This window comes from Tenrec ecaudatus, chromosome 2 (assembly GCF_050624435.1).
Source record: "Tenrec ecaudatus isolate mTenEca1 chromosome 2, mTenEca1.hap1, whole genome shotgun sequence".
Lineage (NCBI taxonomy): Eukaryota > Metazoa > Chordata > Mammalia > Afrosoricida > Tenrecidae > Tenrec > Tenrec ecaudatus.
Window position 1 is genome coordinate 137,559,241 of NC_134531.1, and position 14,426 is coordinate 137,573,666.

The following is a 14,426-nucleotide window of genomic DNA, read 5'->3' on the forward strand; positions in this document are numbered from 1 at the left end:
TGGTTTTTTTTTTTTTTCCTTTTCTGTATTTTCCTCAGTGGTCATGTATTACTTTCATAATGAAGAAATGTTTTCATAATGAATACTCTAATTAAAAAAGTATAAATTGTCCCAACTTTGCATGCATGTCTTTAGAATGACTTTACAGAAAAAGAGGCTCTGAAACAAAAGCAGATAGACGAGATAAGGGATAAGAAAACTGGCCTGGGAAGAATAATGGAGCTCAAATCAGAAATCCTAAGTAAGAAGCAAAATGAGCTGAAAAATGTGAAATATGAACTACAGCAGTTGGAAGGATCTTCAGACAGGATTCTTGAATTGGACCAGGAGCTCAAAAAAGCTGTAAGATATCATCTGTGTCATCTAATCATTTTAAGACATAAGGCATTTAGAACCTTGCATTCTGAAGTACTTATCTATTGCTAATCATAAGGTTATGGCACTTTTAATTAAAATGTCAATCTTGTTTATCAGTCTCTTTGTAAATAAAGTCCTCTGAATATCTTGGTCATCAAATTCTGTGAGTTTTTTTTTAAGCTAGTGAGTTAAAAATTAGGCCCTCTTAGGGAACTCTTTGAAGTTACTTATGCTGGGCTGTGAACATAATCTGTTAAAGCATTTTCCTTTGAGGCTCCACATCTTGGAGATTTTATATGATTATTGCTATGCTATTACATTTTCTGTAGTAGAAACTTTCTTAGTCCATTTCTTCTTTGTAAGAATTTTCAAATTTTCCCTTCTTTGTTGCCAATCTGTCCCTTTCACATCTCTACTACCAATGTAGTCAACCTAAAAACTAGGCAAATCCCTTCTCACATTCCGTCTTCATCATATAGATTTTACTTAATGCATATATAGCACATGGTGATTTTAATACACTTTACCTTTGTCTTCGTTACTACGTAAGATAAGTTAACCTGTGAATTTATTTGGTTCTTTAGGAGCGTGAGCTAAGCAAGGCTGAGAAAAGCAGTAATGTAGAAGCTCTGAAAACAGAGGTCATAAGCCTTCAAAGTGAGAAAGCAGACCTAGACAGGACTCTGCGGAAGCTGGACCAGGAGATGGAGCAGTTAAACCATCATACCACTACACGCACCCAGATGGAGATGCTGACCAGAGACAAAGTGTGTCTCCTTTTTCACTTTGCGCTTTTAGAGTTTAACTTTTTAAGCTTAGGATTTTACTCAATCCATCATTTATTTTTATTCTTAACGTGTTGTGGAAATATCAGACTTTATTTTAAAATATCTTCTTTACCTATAGGCTGACAAAGACGAACAAATCAGAAAAATAAAATCAAGGCACAGTGATGAATTAACTTCATTGCTGGGTTATTTTCCCAACAAAAAGCAGCTTGAAGACTGGCTTCATAGTAAAGCTAAAGAAATTAATCAGACCAGAGACAGACTTGCCAAATTAAAGTAAGTAGCTGCAACCCCGGGAGATGTAAGTGTTGCTCTGGTTGGCGGGTGCTGTGGGGCCGCTTCCCACTCACCACAACCCTGGTACCACAGGGTGAGGCACCACCCAGGCCTCTGCCATCCTCACCATTGTTGTTCCGTTTGAGTCTCTTGTTGCAGCTGCTTGTACCTCCATCCTGTTGAGGGTCTTCCTTTTTCACCGCCCGTCTGCTTTTCCAAGCATGAGCTCCTCCTCCAGACACTGCTCCTTCCTGATAACAAGTCCAAAGTAAAGCTAGCAAGGGGCATTCTCCCTGTGCTTCCAAGTCAGATTTGCTCGTTCTGGCAGGCCATGGGATAGCCACTGCTCTTCACCAGGACCCTGCATCACAGACATGGATTCTTCTGTCTTCCTGATTAGTTGTCCAGCTTTCACATGCATACGAGGCAATTGAAAATGCTGTGACTGGCTTCAGGCACACCTTAGTCTTCAAGATGACCACTTTGCTTTATTAACACTGTGAAGGGTTTTTTGGAAGTAGATTTGCCCAGTGCAATACAGCATTTGATTTCTTGACTGCTGCTTCCGTGGGCATTGATGGTGGAAATAAATCAAATTAAATCCTTGACAGCCTTCAGTCTCATCGATCTCATTTGTCGTGTATCAGGATACTTTTTACTGGTCCGGTTGTGAGGATATTTGTTTTCTTTTGATTGAGGTGTAATCCAGACCATCGACCTTTGATCATTAACCTTAAGTGCTTCACTCTCCTCTTTCATGGAAGTTGAGTTTTGTGCATAACATAGGTTGTTAATGAGCCTGCATCCGGTCTTGATGCTGCAGGGGTTTTCTCTCTATCACCCAGCTTCTTGGGTTAATTGCTCTGCATGTACATTGAATAAGTATTGTGAATGTATACAACAGTGCGATATAACTTTACTCATTTTAAACCTTGTGGTATCTCCTTGTTGTGTTTGGAAAATTGCTTCTCGGTTTATGTACAGGTTCTGCATGAGCACAATGAAATGTTTTGAAATCCTCATCCTTTGCATTGTTATCCTTAATTTGTTATGATCCATACATGTGAATATCTTTGTGTAGTCAGTACAACACAGGTAAATATCTTTCCAGAGATTCAATAGAAATCTCTTATTTTATGCTTTCATTTTTAGTTGTTTAAAACCCCTATCATGAATGATATTTTTTATTACTTGACTTTCAATCTACTATCATTTACAAGTTAAATGGTAATCGGCGATTTAGCCCTCTTGTTCCTTGGAAGTGTACAGACCCAAGTAAGAGGATTAAAATGTTCTTTTCACGTCTCTGAGTAACCCTTTATTTAAAGATTATCCATGTTCTCTAATGCAAGAAAAGAGTTACAGCCTCAGAAACCCACACGGCAGTTCCACCCTGTTCTACAGGGTCGCCATGAGTCAGAATCGACTCAGTGGCAGGGAGTTTGGATTCTTTGGTTGGACAAAGTGGAGCAGCACATAAGAAGCTAGGACCTGCTCACGGGATAGATAAGAGTGGTGCCTGGGGCACCTTGGCAAGATAGTCTTTCAAGGACATGTGGTGCTGCTAGGAGGTTGACTAAGTTGGGAGACTGTTGGATTCCTAGGTCGTTGGTGGCCTTGATGGGAGCATTGCTCAGCAGTGGCTGTGACAGTGAAAGTGCCCTGTACACTCATTATTTTCTCTGACGTTTTTGCTACAACTCGGGAGTGTATCGTGATCAGTGTGTGCATAAACATTCATTTGAAACAAGCTTCTCAAAATAGTGCCTATCCTTACTAGATAGAACATATATTCTACTATGTTGTGTTCTATTGTGTTTCATTTTTTAAAAGTATGCTGAGTTCAGCATATTAAATTGCTTATGTGACTTGTGAAATTCATCTGAAACCTACAAATTTGAAAACTACTGTATATGGCAAAGTGGTTGGCTAGGATGAGGCTTAAAAGTTGGAATGGACAGAAATTGCACTCGTGAGCAAAGTCATTGAAGAATGAGAAGGAATGAGTGATCAGGAGGTAAGTAAATGCCAGCAGCAAGGAGGGACCAAAAGGCAGGTGTGTTTCTAGGAAGGTAGGGAAGGAGACCAAAGGGAATTGGGAGAACGTTCTCTCTTCTCTCCAATAGACCAGCAAGCATCTGCTGTTTGCTGAGTTTCTCAACCTGAGATCTAGCGTCATGAACCTCCAGGCATCAGGCAGAATTTTGCCTGTGCATTGTTTTCTAGGAGCAGGCCCATCACCAGGCTGGACTTGGACTGGTTAGTCCATGTCCCAGGGGGAGACTTAAGACAGAAGTGGGCTATTGCCATGACTTCTAAAGAAAGTACTGAGCAAACCTTTGTAATGTTTGTGGGCAGAATTTGTTATATATTTACATATTCAAATTTTTCAAACTCTCTTATTTCAAAATATCTTGTTTATTTTAGCAAAGAACTGGCTTCAGCTGAACAAAATAAAAATCATATAAATAATGAGCTAAGAAAAAAGGATGAACAGTTAACCACTTTTGAAGATAAGCTGTTTGATGTTTGTGGTAGCCAGGATTTTGAAAGTGATTTAGACAGGCTTAAAGAGGATATTGAAAAATCATCAAAACAGCGAGGTAAGCTACCTACTTTGACGTGTTTGAATTTTCATTCACAGGTAACTGTGAAGGATGAAGATTTTAAAACCTAGTTCTAGAGCCAAATGGCTTGAGTTTCACTTCTGGTTCCAGAACTTAACTTGTTTCGTGACTTTAAGCAAATTATTGAAGCCTCCCTATTCTTGAGATTCATCTTGTGTAAAATGAAGGTGTGACCCAAGGCAATAGGGCAGCCCTGGATGGTGCAGACGCTTGGTGTACTCAGCTGCTAATTGAAAGGTTGTAGGCCCCTGTTCAAGCAGACATTTGGGAAGAAAGTTCTGGCAATTTACTCCAAAATGAGCTGTAGCGAACTCCATGGCGCACAGTTCTAGACTGACACACTCAGGTCATCTCCATGAGTGCCATCTGCTTGATGGTAGCTGGTTTGGGTTTCCAGGCACACCAAAACAAACCAAGCTCCCTGTAATCAACTCCATGCCAACTCAAGACAAGGTGGACCTCCCCCCGGGAGTTTCTGAGACTAACTCTCCTTGGGAATAGAAAGCCCTGTGTTTCTCCCGTTGGAGCTGCGGGTGGTTTGGAACTACTGGCCTTACAGTGTGCATCCCCGTGTGTAACCACTGCTCTGCCAGGGCTCCTTTCAAGGCAGTAGGAAGGAATACATAAGATTATGAGTATAAAACCCTTTGAAAAGTGCCTGACCCGTGGTAAACTCTCAGATGATGATTTTACTTATGCTTTTATGTGTTCCCAAATAACTCATACAAATTTGAGCACATTATACTTTCGGAAGAATTAACTTTGAGTATCAACAAATTTTGTGTCTGTAAAGCAAGAATGATCATGTAGTTACAGAAAATGATATAACCAAATTGGTTTCTGTTTTCACTGGAGGTATATTTCTCTCCTTAAAATAGCCATGTTAGCTGGAGCCACGGCAGTTTACTCCCAATTCATTACTCAGCTAGCAGATGAAAACCAGTCCTGTTGCCCTGTCTGTCAGAGGGTTTTTCAGACAGAGGCGGAATTACAAGAGGTCATCAGTGATTTGCAGTCTAAGCTTCGACTTGCTCCTGATAAACTTAAATCAACAGAATCAGAGCTGAAGAAAAAGGAGAAGCGGCGGGACGAGATGCTGGGACTTGTGCCCACCAGGTGAGGATAAGGCTTCATTTGGAGAAAGGGGTCTACTTTGGCGAAAGGGGTCTACTTTGGCACACCTGTGTTTTGGTGAAATTTTGTGACCCAGACCACTAACCTTCTGCTGGTGTCACTGTCCTTTTTTAAAATCTTACAAATTGTTTGCTCCCACCTTATTTCAGAAATTATCTTTGCAACCAATAGAATCTGACAGAATGGATGGCATGTCTTTCCAAACTTATGTAAGACACTATAACTTTATGCTCACACAAGTTCCTTCCCTTTCCCCTACCTCCTACCCTCCATCCATCTCCTTCATAAAGTTCCCCTTCCCACAAATGAATTAAGAACAGAAACTTCAGCGAGGAAAAAAAAGAGGACCTGATGCAAAGGGCTTAAGTGGAGAGCAAATGCTTTGAAAATGATGAGGGCAAAGAATGTACACATGTGCTTTATACAATTGATGTATGTATGGATTGTGATAAGAGTTGTATGAGTCCCTAATAAAATGTTTAAAAAATAAATAAAATAAAATCCTAAAAACATAATAAAAAGAACAGAAACTTCTTTTTTCTTTCCATTTTTTAAAGTGGACAAGCAGTAGCACAGATGTGCAGTCAGATTGATTTCTAATCTAGCTCTGCTGGGTGACCCTGGGCATGTCACTTAACCCACTTTGGTCTAGTTTTTCTCAATGAAAATGTTACTAGAGCTAACATTCTGAGCACCCCCTTTGCAGGCTATAGATGACAGTGAAAGCCCTAAACCCATATGTAGAGTCCTGGCATAGAATAAGCCTTCGTGGAAACACTGACCATTCACTAGGAAAAGGAGCCTGATAGTATAATGGGTTATGCGTTTGGCTGCTCACTGTATGGTCAGTGGTTCAAAACCACCAGTCACTCCACAGGGAGAAAGCTTTTCTACTTCCATAGATTTACAGTCTTGGAATCCTGCAGGTGGAGTTACGCCCTCTTTTGTAGGGTCCCTGTGAGTCCAAATTGACTCAATGGCAGTGAATTGATTAACAGGGATGTGCACAGTCTTGCCCGCAGGCAGCGTGTGTTAGAAAGTGAATTACCTCTACCCTTCCTGCCCAGCCCAGGACACGGAGTCTCCCCCAGGGGCTCGCCTGCCTCTGCTGCTGAGGAGTGCCATACTGGGCTTGCATGGTCACGAGCTGTGCCCTGGAGGCTTGGCTGAAGGGCCCTGCACTAGTCCCGTGAGCTCTTCTTTCTAGCATAGTGTATGTGTCCCAGTCGGGGGTCTGTTCCCGAACTACAACTGATGTACTGATCTGCTGCCAGTTCTGCTTTTGTGACCGTCTCTTTTGTCCTCGTACGCCTTCCTATAGTTCTGTGTCTCGGCAAACCCTTGGATGCCAGTGTGACCTTGTGCTAATGGTCTCTCTGATCTGGATTGCGTGTCTTTGCCTTGTTTTTAATCCTGTTTTTGTCTTAATACATAGTCTCCTTTCATTAAAGTTGAGATTTGGGGTTTCTTTTGTGAAGGAATTGACTTAGATGAGCATTGGCTGTCCTTCCAACTTGGTTGCAGTATAGGTCACTACTCTCATACATACCATTTGTCTTTTGAAGTGAAATTTACCCATGATGCCAACATGCTCTTGAACTATTATGGATACATATCCAGTCAGCCTCTATTTATCTAAGAGGCACTCTGCTAGTGTGCTTCAAAAATAGGGTGAGCCATAATACATCAGGTAATCACAAGGCAGGCCACAGGGTAAGAAAATAGGAGGAGGCTGAGGGATGGTGCGAAAGAAAATGTATGTGGGGGTAGGACCTGACCTCCAGGAAAATTCAACTCCACATTAGCGTTACCCAAGGCAGATTTCTGTGAGGCTGAGGTTAGATATGCCCCATCTTAGTGGGACACTAACTCACTCTTTGACAGCTCTCTCTACTTTTCATCTGGGTATGGAATCCATTGCAGTGGCCACACAGAACTCTCAGTGCTCATGATTATGGAATGATGAAGGAAGTTAACAGGTTATAATATTCCAACCAGACAGCATCTTCTCAACCTTGCTTGCTTGTGCAGTTCACCTCTGCCTTGCTGTACAGTCTTCGAAAGTTCTCTTAAGGCTGCCAATGCAATAAAGGGCCAAAGGCAAGCCATACCAGTCCAAAGGTACTCAGCTCTAGCACTGTGGGTCCTCAAAGCTAGCTCCCCCAATAAGTGCCTGGAGACACCACGCTCCACAAGCCAGCTGCCTGCCTGGTAGCGCTCAGCTCTACTTGCTCTGTGGGCTGGGAAGGCCTCCACTCTGACTCATACTCTGATTCTTGCTTCTGCTGTTGTCATTCCTCTGCCCCTCGGGAGTCAGAGTTCTCTTCTAGATCCAGGAGGTACAGTGCGCAGGGAATCGGGGTCTAAAAGATGCACTTCATTTCTGGTTCTTCTCTCGCTGGTACTAGGATTCCCTCCCTCCTGCTTCTGTGATGGCTCACTTTCACCCCAACAGAATGGCATTATCATTACCCCGTCCTGGACCATTCACAGCCAAATCCTATCAGTGTCGTCCCCCACCTTCTATTACCCAGACTCACAGGAACAGGGAACTTGATAGGTGTAACAAAGGCTGTGTGCTCAAAACTCAAACTCACTGTTCCTGAGGCAATCCCAACTGGTGGTGGAATTAGACAGGAGAGAGCTACCCCTGTGGGTTTCTGAAACTATAACTCCACAGGAGTAGAAAACCTCATCTTTCTCCTGAGGAGCTGGTGGTGCTTTCAAACTTCTGACCTTTGAACAACCACTACGTCACCTATTAGAGTGATTAAATCATTCACTGACCCTCAGATGGTGATAGGGAGTCGCAGTAACTATGTCATTGAAGCAGAAACCTGAGGGGAGGGGAGGGAGCCAGCCCTGCACTCACCCTGGAGAAAAAGGAGCATTCCAGGTTCTACAAAGCCCCTGAGGTGTGTTTGGTCTGAAGGCCAAAGGAGAAAGTACGAAGGATAGAAGATGAATGAGCCAGAGAGGTAGTAAGGATCCAGGAAAAATAATCTTTTCATTTAAAGTCTCAAATTTACAAGCATCGTGAATGAAGCCTCAGCTGGAAACAAACACATGTCTTATCCCTAAGCATTGACTATGAATCCAAGCAAAATGAAATCACTGACAGCTTGTTTTTTCCTCATTTATTCTGATGTTGACTATTGATCTAGTTGTGAGGATTTGGGTTTTCTTTGCATGGGGTGTAATCTGGAAGGCTGCTTTTTACTTGTTTTCCCCCTGAGGCTTGTTCACTCTAACAGTTCCTTAGCCTTTGTTTTCCATGATCTTGACACTTAGGATGAGTATGGTCCATTAACTTGTAAGATATATCTTAGTTTGACACACAGAATCCGACGACTTATTGCAAGCAAGATCTAAACAGATGGTAAACTCTGTGGGCAAAGGTTTGAGGAGAAAACAAGATCATTTCAGAGTCTCAAAGTATCTCTCCTAAGATGTTTATTGGTTAGCAAGAGAAAAATAGTAACTTTAGTGGAGAGAGCTGGCTGGCACCACCTCTACCAGATGGGTGAGGTTAATTTTACCAGTAGGAAGAGATACTGACATGAATTACCTACTGAGGCTGACTGATCTGTGAAGAGTCTATGGCACTCTTGCCCAGAATGCATATCTTCCATCTAAGTGCATGAGAAAACATCAAGTAAGCTTATTTTTGTGCATTCTCTGTTAAGACAAAGCATAGTTGATTTGAAGGAGAAGGAAATACCAGAACTGAGAAACAAGCTTCAAAGTGTCAACAGAGACATACAGCGCCTCAAGAATGACATAGAAGAGCAGGAAACACTCTTGGGGACAGTAATGCCTGAAGAGGAAAGTGCTAAAGTTTGCCTGACAGATGTGACAATTATGGAGCGGCTGCAGGTAAGTGTATTGTGGTCTAAGAACTTGTTCCGTCGTCATGGGATTGGGCGAAGGTAGCCTCTGTAACTGTACAGAGTCTGTTGAGAGTTCCCCTCCCTGAGTTTCAGGGGCTCTCAGGGAGGGTTACTTAGGTTCTAGTCCTACTCTCAAGCTGTTTTTCCTCCTACATTAAAGGAATTGGAGGTAATTTGGTTTGGTTTTCATATATATTTGGTTTGGTGTTTCCTTTTATTTATATTATTTTTTTCTTTTAAGAATCATTGAGGGTTTGTACAACTCTTACTACAATATATACATACATACATTGTGTCAAGCACATTTGTCCATTGCCATCGTCATTCTCAAAACATTTTCTTTCTATTTGAGCCCTTTGTATCAGCTTCTCAGTTTTACCCCGCACCCCTCCCTAACGAACCCTTGATAATTTATAAATTATTATTATTTTGTCATGTCTTTAACACTGTCTGATGTCTCCCTTCCATTATTTTATTTTTATCTTGATAAATTTCCCCAAATTTATATCTGGAAACTTATAATTTCAGATTAAAAAATAATTCATAATAGAAATCTTCATAAAAATCTCAATGATGATAGTGTACATGAAATAACTTTGTTATTTTCTTAAGATGGAGCTTAAAGATGTTGAGAGAAAGATTGCACAACAAGCAGCTAAGCTACAAGGAATAGACTTAGACCGAACTGTTCAACAAGTAAACCAGGAAAAACAAGAAAGGCAACACAAAGTAGACACAGGTAATAGAGTCCGTTTCATCATATACTCATCAAGACTTCAGTGTTTCTAGTATATACTTTCTGTATATTTTATGCCTATGACATGAGCAAGGAATGTTTTTGTACAATACCTTCACTCTTCTCAGAAGCATTACTTGTCTATGTTGATGGGAGAGCATCAGGTGGGCAGTACTCTTGCTCAACCATACCTACTCTTTGAGTGCCTATACCAGGAGGGGCCGAGTGGGATAGCAGGCAGGTTGGGAGGCTCAGTGGTTTTATTGCACTTCAGTTGTGTTGAGTGGAACCCGCAAAAACTTGGCCTTTGTGGAGTCTATAGACCTATGAAACCTGGAAGGATGCTACTCACGGCATACTCTGTATCCTTACATTATTGTTTTTGTGCAGTTTCCAGTAAGATTGAATTGAATCGTAAGCTTATTCAAGACCAGCAGGAACAGATTCAACACCTCAAAAGTACAGCAAATGAACTGAAATCAGAGAAACTTCAGATATCCACCAACCTACAGCGTCGCCAGCAGCTGGAGGAGCAGACTGTGGAATTATCCACTGAAGTTCAGTCCTTACACAGAGAGATAAAAGTAAGGGTATTCATACGTGTTTGTTGTTTGCATTGGTTCAGATATATGAAATGCTCTTTATTTAATGACTAGCACTATGGTCATTTTGTGGAGTGAGAATTGTGTAATGACATTTTATGTGGCTCCTGATGAAAGAACCTGTAGTAATGGGTGAAATTTTCTGGTAGAAGGGCCTTGACCATGATGTGGAAGAAATACTTACCCGAGTAAGGGTGAATGTGTGTTGTTTGGGGTGGTCAGGTTTAGGTTGGCAGCACAATAGGATTCTTATTTATATTGGAATTTTTATATGTGGTAGACTTTGCCTCTCAATCATAGCACTTAAAATTTTTTTTACAACTTTTACAATTCATAACAATCCATACATCAATTATATCAAGCACATTTGTACGAATATTGCCATCATTTTCAAAACATTCTTTCTCCTTGAGCCTGTTTTCAGCTCCTCTTTTTTTTTTTTTTAACAATTTATTGGGGCTGATACAATTCTTTTCACAGTTCATACATATACATACATCAATTGTATAAAGCACATCTGTACAGTCTTTGCCCTAATCATTTTTTTCTCTTTTCTTCTTTTACATTTTATTAGGGACTCATACAACTCTTACCACAATCCATACATATACATACATCAATTGTATAAAGCACACCCATACATTCCCTGCCCCAATCATTCTCAAGGCATTTGCTCTCCACTTAAGCCCCTTGCATCAGGTCCTCTTTTTTTTTTCCCCCTCCCTCCCCATTCCCCCCTCCCTCATATGCCCTTGGTAATTTATACATCGTTATTTTGTCATATCTTGCCCTATCCGGAGTCTCCCCCCCTTCTCTGCTGTCCCTCTCCCAGGGAGGAGGTCACATGTGGATCCTTGAAATCAGTTCCCCCTTTCCAACCCACTCACCCTCCACTCTCCCAGCATCGTCCCTCACACCCTTGGTCCTGAAGGTATCATCCACCCTGGATTCCCTGTACCTCCAACTCTCATATGCACCAGTGTACAGCCTCTGTCCTATCCAGCCCTGCAAGGTAGAATTCGGATCATGGTAGTTGGGGGGAGGAAGCATCCAGGATCTGGGGAAAGCTGTGTTCTTCATCGATACTACCTCACATCCTAATTAACCCATCTCCTCTCCTAAACCCCTCTATGAGGGGATCTCCATTGGCCGACACTTGGGCCTTGGGTCTCCACTCTGCACTTCCCCCTTCATTTAATATGCTATATATACATATATACACATACATATATACATATACACATATATACACATACATACACACACTTATATCTTTTTTTTTTTTTTGCATGATGCCTTATACCTGGTCCCTTGGGCACCTCGTGATCGCACTGGCCGGTGTGCTTCTTCCATGTGGGCTTATTTGCTTCTGAGCTAGATGGCCGCTTGTTCACCTTCAAGCCTTTAAGACCCCAGACACTATCTCTTTTGATAGCCGGGCACCATCAGCTTTCTTCACCACATTTGCTTATGCACCCATTTGTCTTCAGCGATCCTATCATGGAGGTGTGCAGTCAATGATATGATTTTTTGTTCTTTGATGCCTGGTAACTGATCCCTTTGGGACCACTCGATCACACAGGCTGGTGTGTTCTTCCATGTGGACTTTGTTGCTTCTGAGCTAGATGGCCGCTTGTTTATCTTCAAGCCTTTAAGACCCCAGTCACTATCTCTTTTGATAGCCGGGCACCATCAGCTTTCTTCACCACATTTACTTGTTCACCCACTTTGGCTCCAGCCGTTGTGTCGGGAGAGTGAGCATCATAGAGTTCCAATTTAATAAAAGAAGGTATTCATGCATAGAGGGAGTGTTTGAGTAGAGGCCCAAGGTCCTTCCGCCACCTTAATACTTGACCTATAAATACAGACACATAGATCTATTTCCCCATCCTCCTATATATATTTGCATGTACATGTCTTTGTCTAGACCTCCATCAATGCCCTTTGACTCCTAGCTCTTTCCTCCATCTCCCTTGACTTTCCTCCTGCCCTACTACCATGCTTCATCGCCACCTGGGCTAGAGTATACCTCTTCTCTAAGCAACCTTACCCTTGATCATTTCCCACCAGTCCTGCCACTCCCCCTTCTCTACCATTTGGGGTCCCATGTTTTTCCCTTGTCCCTGGGTTTGTTAACACCACTTCCTTACCCCCCTCTACCCCCCCCACCCCAAGTCCCCCCGGAACTGTCGGTCCCGTTGTTTTTCCTCCAGATAGTTCATCCAGCCTGTCCTATTCAGACAGACCTGTGAAGTCACTAACATGCACGAAAACTAGACAGAGGAAAACAAAGCAACAGTATACAACCAGACAACAAAATAACAAAAACAAACCACTGACAAAGAACAGAACAAAACAGTTCACAAGAGAAAAGCTTGTAGTTAGTTCAGGGATCATTTGCTGGCCCTTAGGTCAACTCCTCTTTTTATCCCTCCCTCCCCCACACGCACCTTGGTGAACCCTTGATAAATTATAAATTATTACTATTTTCATATCTTACCTCGTCTACTGTCTCCCTTCACTCCCTCGGGGTGGGGTGGGGGGCCTATATGTCAATCATTGCGATCAATTTCCCTTTCTCCCTTTACTTTCCCCTTACCCCAGGGTATGGCTACTCCCATTACTGGACCTACGGGGTTTCTCTGTCCAGGATTCCATGTGTTGAGAGCTCTTATCTGTACCAGTATGCCTGTTCTAGTCTAGCCAGGATTGTAAGGTCGTACTGGGATCATGATAGGGGTGAGGGGATGGGAAGCATTAAAGAACTAGAGGAATATTGTGTGTTTCGTTGGTGCTGTACTACTCCTTGACTGACTCGTCCCTTCCTTGTGACCTTTCTGTGAGGGGATGTCTAATTGTCTGCAGATGGGTTTGGGGTCTCCACTCAGGCCCACCTTGTTCTCATCGATAGGAGTGTTTGTTTTGGGTCTTCTGATATTTGATCTTGTCAGCACTTTATGATCACACAGGCAAATGGCTGCTTCTTTAACTTAACGCCTTTAAGACCCCAGACTCTGTATCTTCTAATAGCCAGGCACCATCAGCTTTCTTCACCACATTCACTTATGCACCCATTTTGACTTCAGCAATCATGTCAGAATGGTGAGCATCAGAGAATGCCAGATTATTAAAACAAAGTATTCTTATGTTGAGGGAGTACTTGAGTAGAGGCCCTATGTCTGTCTGCTACCTTAATACTTAATGTATAAATATATGTATATAGATCTATATCCTTATCATTATATATAGATATATTTACATATGTACATGCCTATATTTATACCTTTATAAATGTCTTTTGACTCTTAATTCTTTCCTCTATTTCCTTTACTTTCCTCCTCTCCCACTATCATATTTGGTGTTCATTCGGCTCTCAGTAATTCCTCTTGGCTACATCACACTTGCCACCAGGCATTCTGCACCCTCCTTGCCATTGATTTTAGATCTCTTGTTTTTCCCTTGTCCCTGAGTTTGTTGGCTCCCCCTCCCTTTCCCCCACCTCCACCTCCCATGTTCTCCCATGTCTGTCCCATTGTTTTCTTCTTGGGATTGTTTATCTTACCTATTATATAGATAGGCTTTTTTTGTCTTTAAATATCCTTTTTTACATTTAGTGAAAAAAAAAACCACCAAAACATACAGTAGAGAAGAAGACAACAGCGACCTGCATATGTGGCCTCCAAATGCCTAAGTTTACAAAAGCTAAATCCATAGACTGCTCCTGTTGGTTTGATCCTCTCTCAGATGCCCTCTCTGTAGCACAGTGGACTGGACTTCATAGCTTCCAGCAGCTGGGTTTCTTTATATATATAAAATGTTTTATATAATGTTTTATATATGTTATATATATGTATCTATATATGTGTTATATGTGTGTTATTTATATATAGGTTATTGGGGTTCATACAGCTCTTATCACAATCCACACATACATTAGTTGTGTAAAGCACACTGATACATTCATTGCCCTCATCATTCTCAAAACTCACTTTCTGCTTGGGTTACTGGAATCAGCT

The 14,426-nt window shown here is 41.8% G+C and overlaps 1 protein-coding gene across 1 annotated transcript in view; it reads left to right on the plus strand.

Annotated features, from left to right (window-relative positions):
* Positions 1–14,426, plus strand: part of RAD50 (RAD50 double strand break repair protein) — an 83,752-nt gene that overhangs the window by 28,892 nt on the left and 40,434 nt on the right. The window contains exons 9-16 of the mRNA XM_075541528.1: positions 136–342; positions 942–1,124; positions 1,264–1,421; positions 3,849–4,024; positions 4,927–5,164; positions 8,869–9,058; positions 9,685–9,811; positions 10,199–10,392. Of these exons, the coding sequence (XP_075397643.1) occupies positions 136–342; positions 942–1,124; positions 1,264–1,421; positions 3,849–4,024; positions 4,927–5,164; positions 8,869–9,058; positions 9,685–9,811; positions 10,199–10,392 (1,473 nt within the window). The remainder of the gene's footprint in view (positions 1–135; positions 343–941; positions 1,125–1,263; positions 1,422–3,848; positions 4,025–4,926; positions 5,165–8,868; positions 9,059–9,684; positions 9,812–10,198; positions 10,393–14,426) is intronic.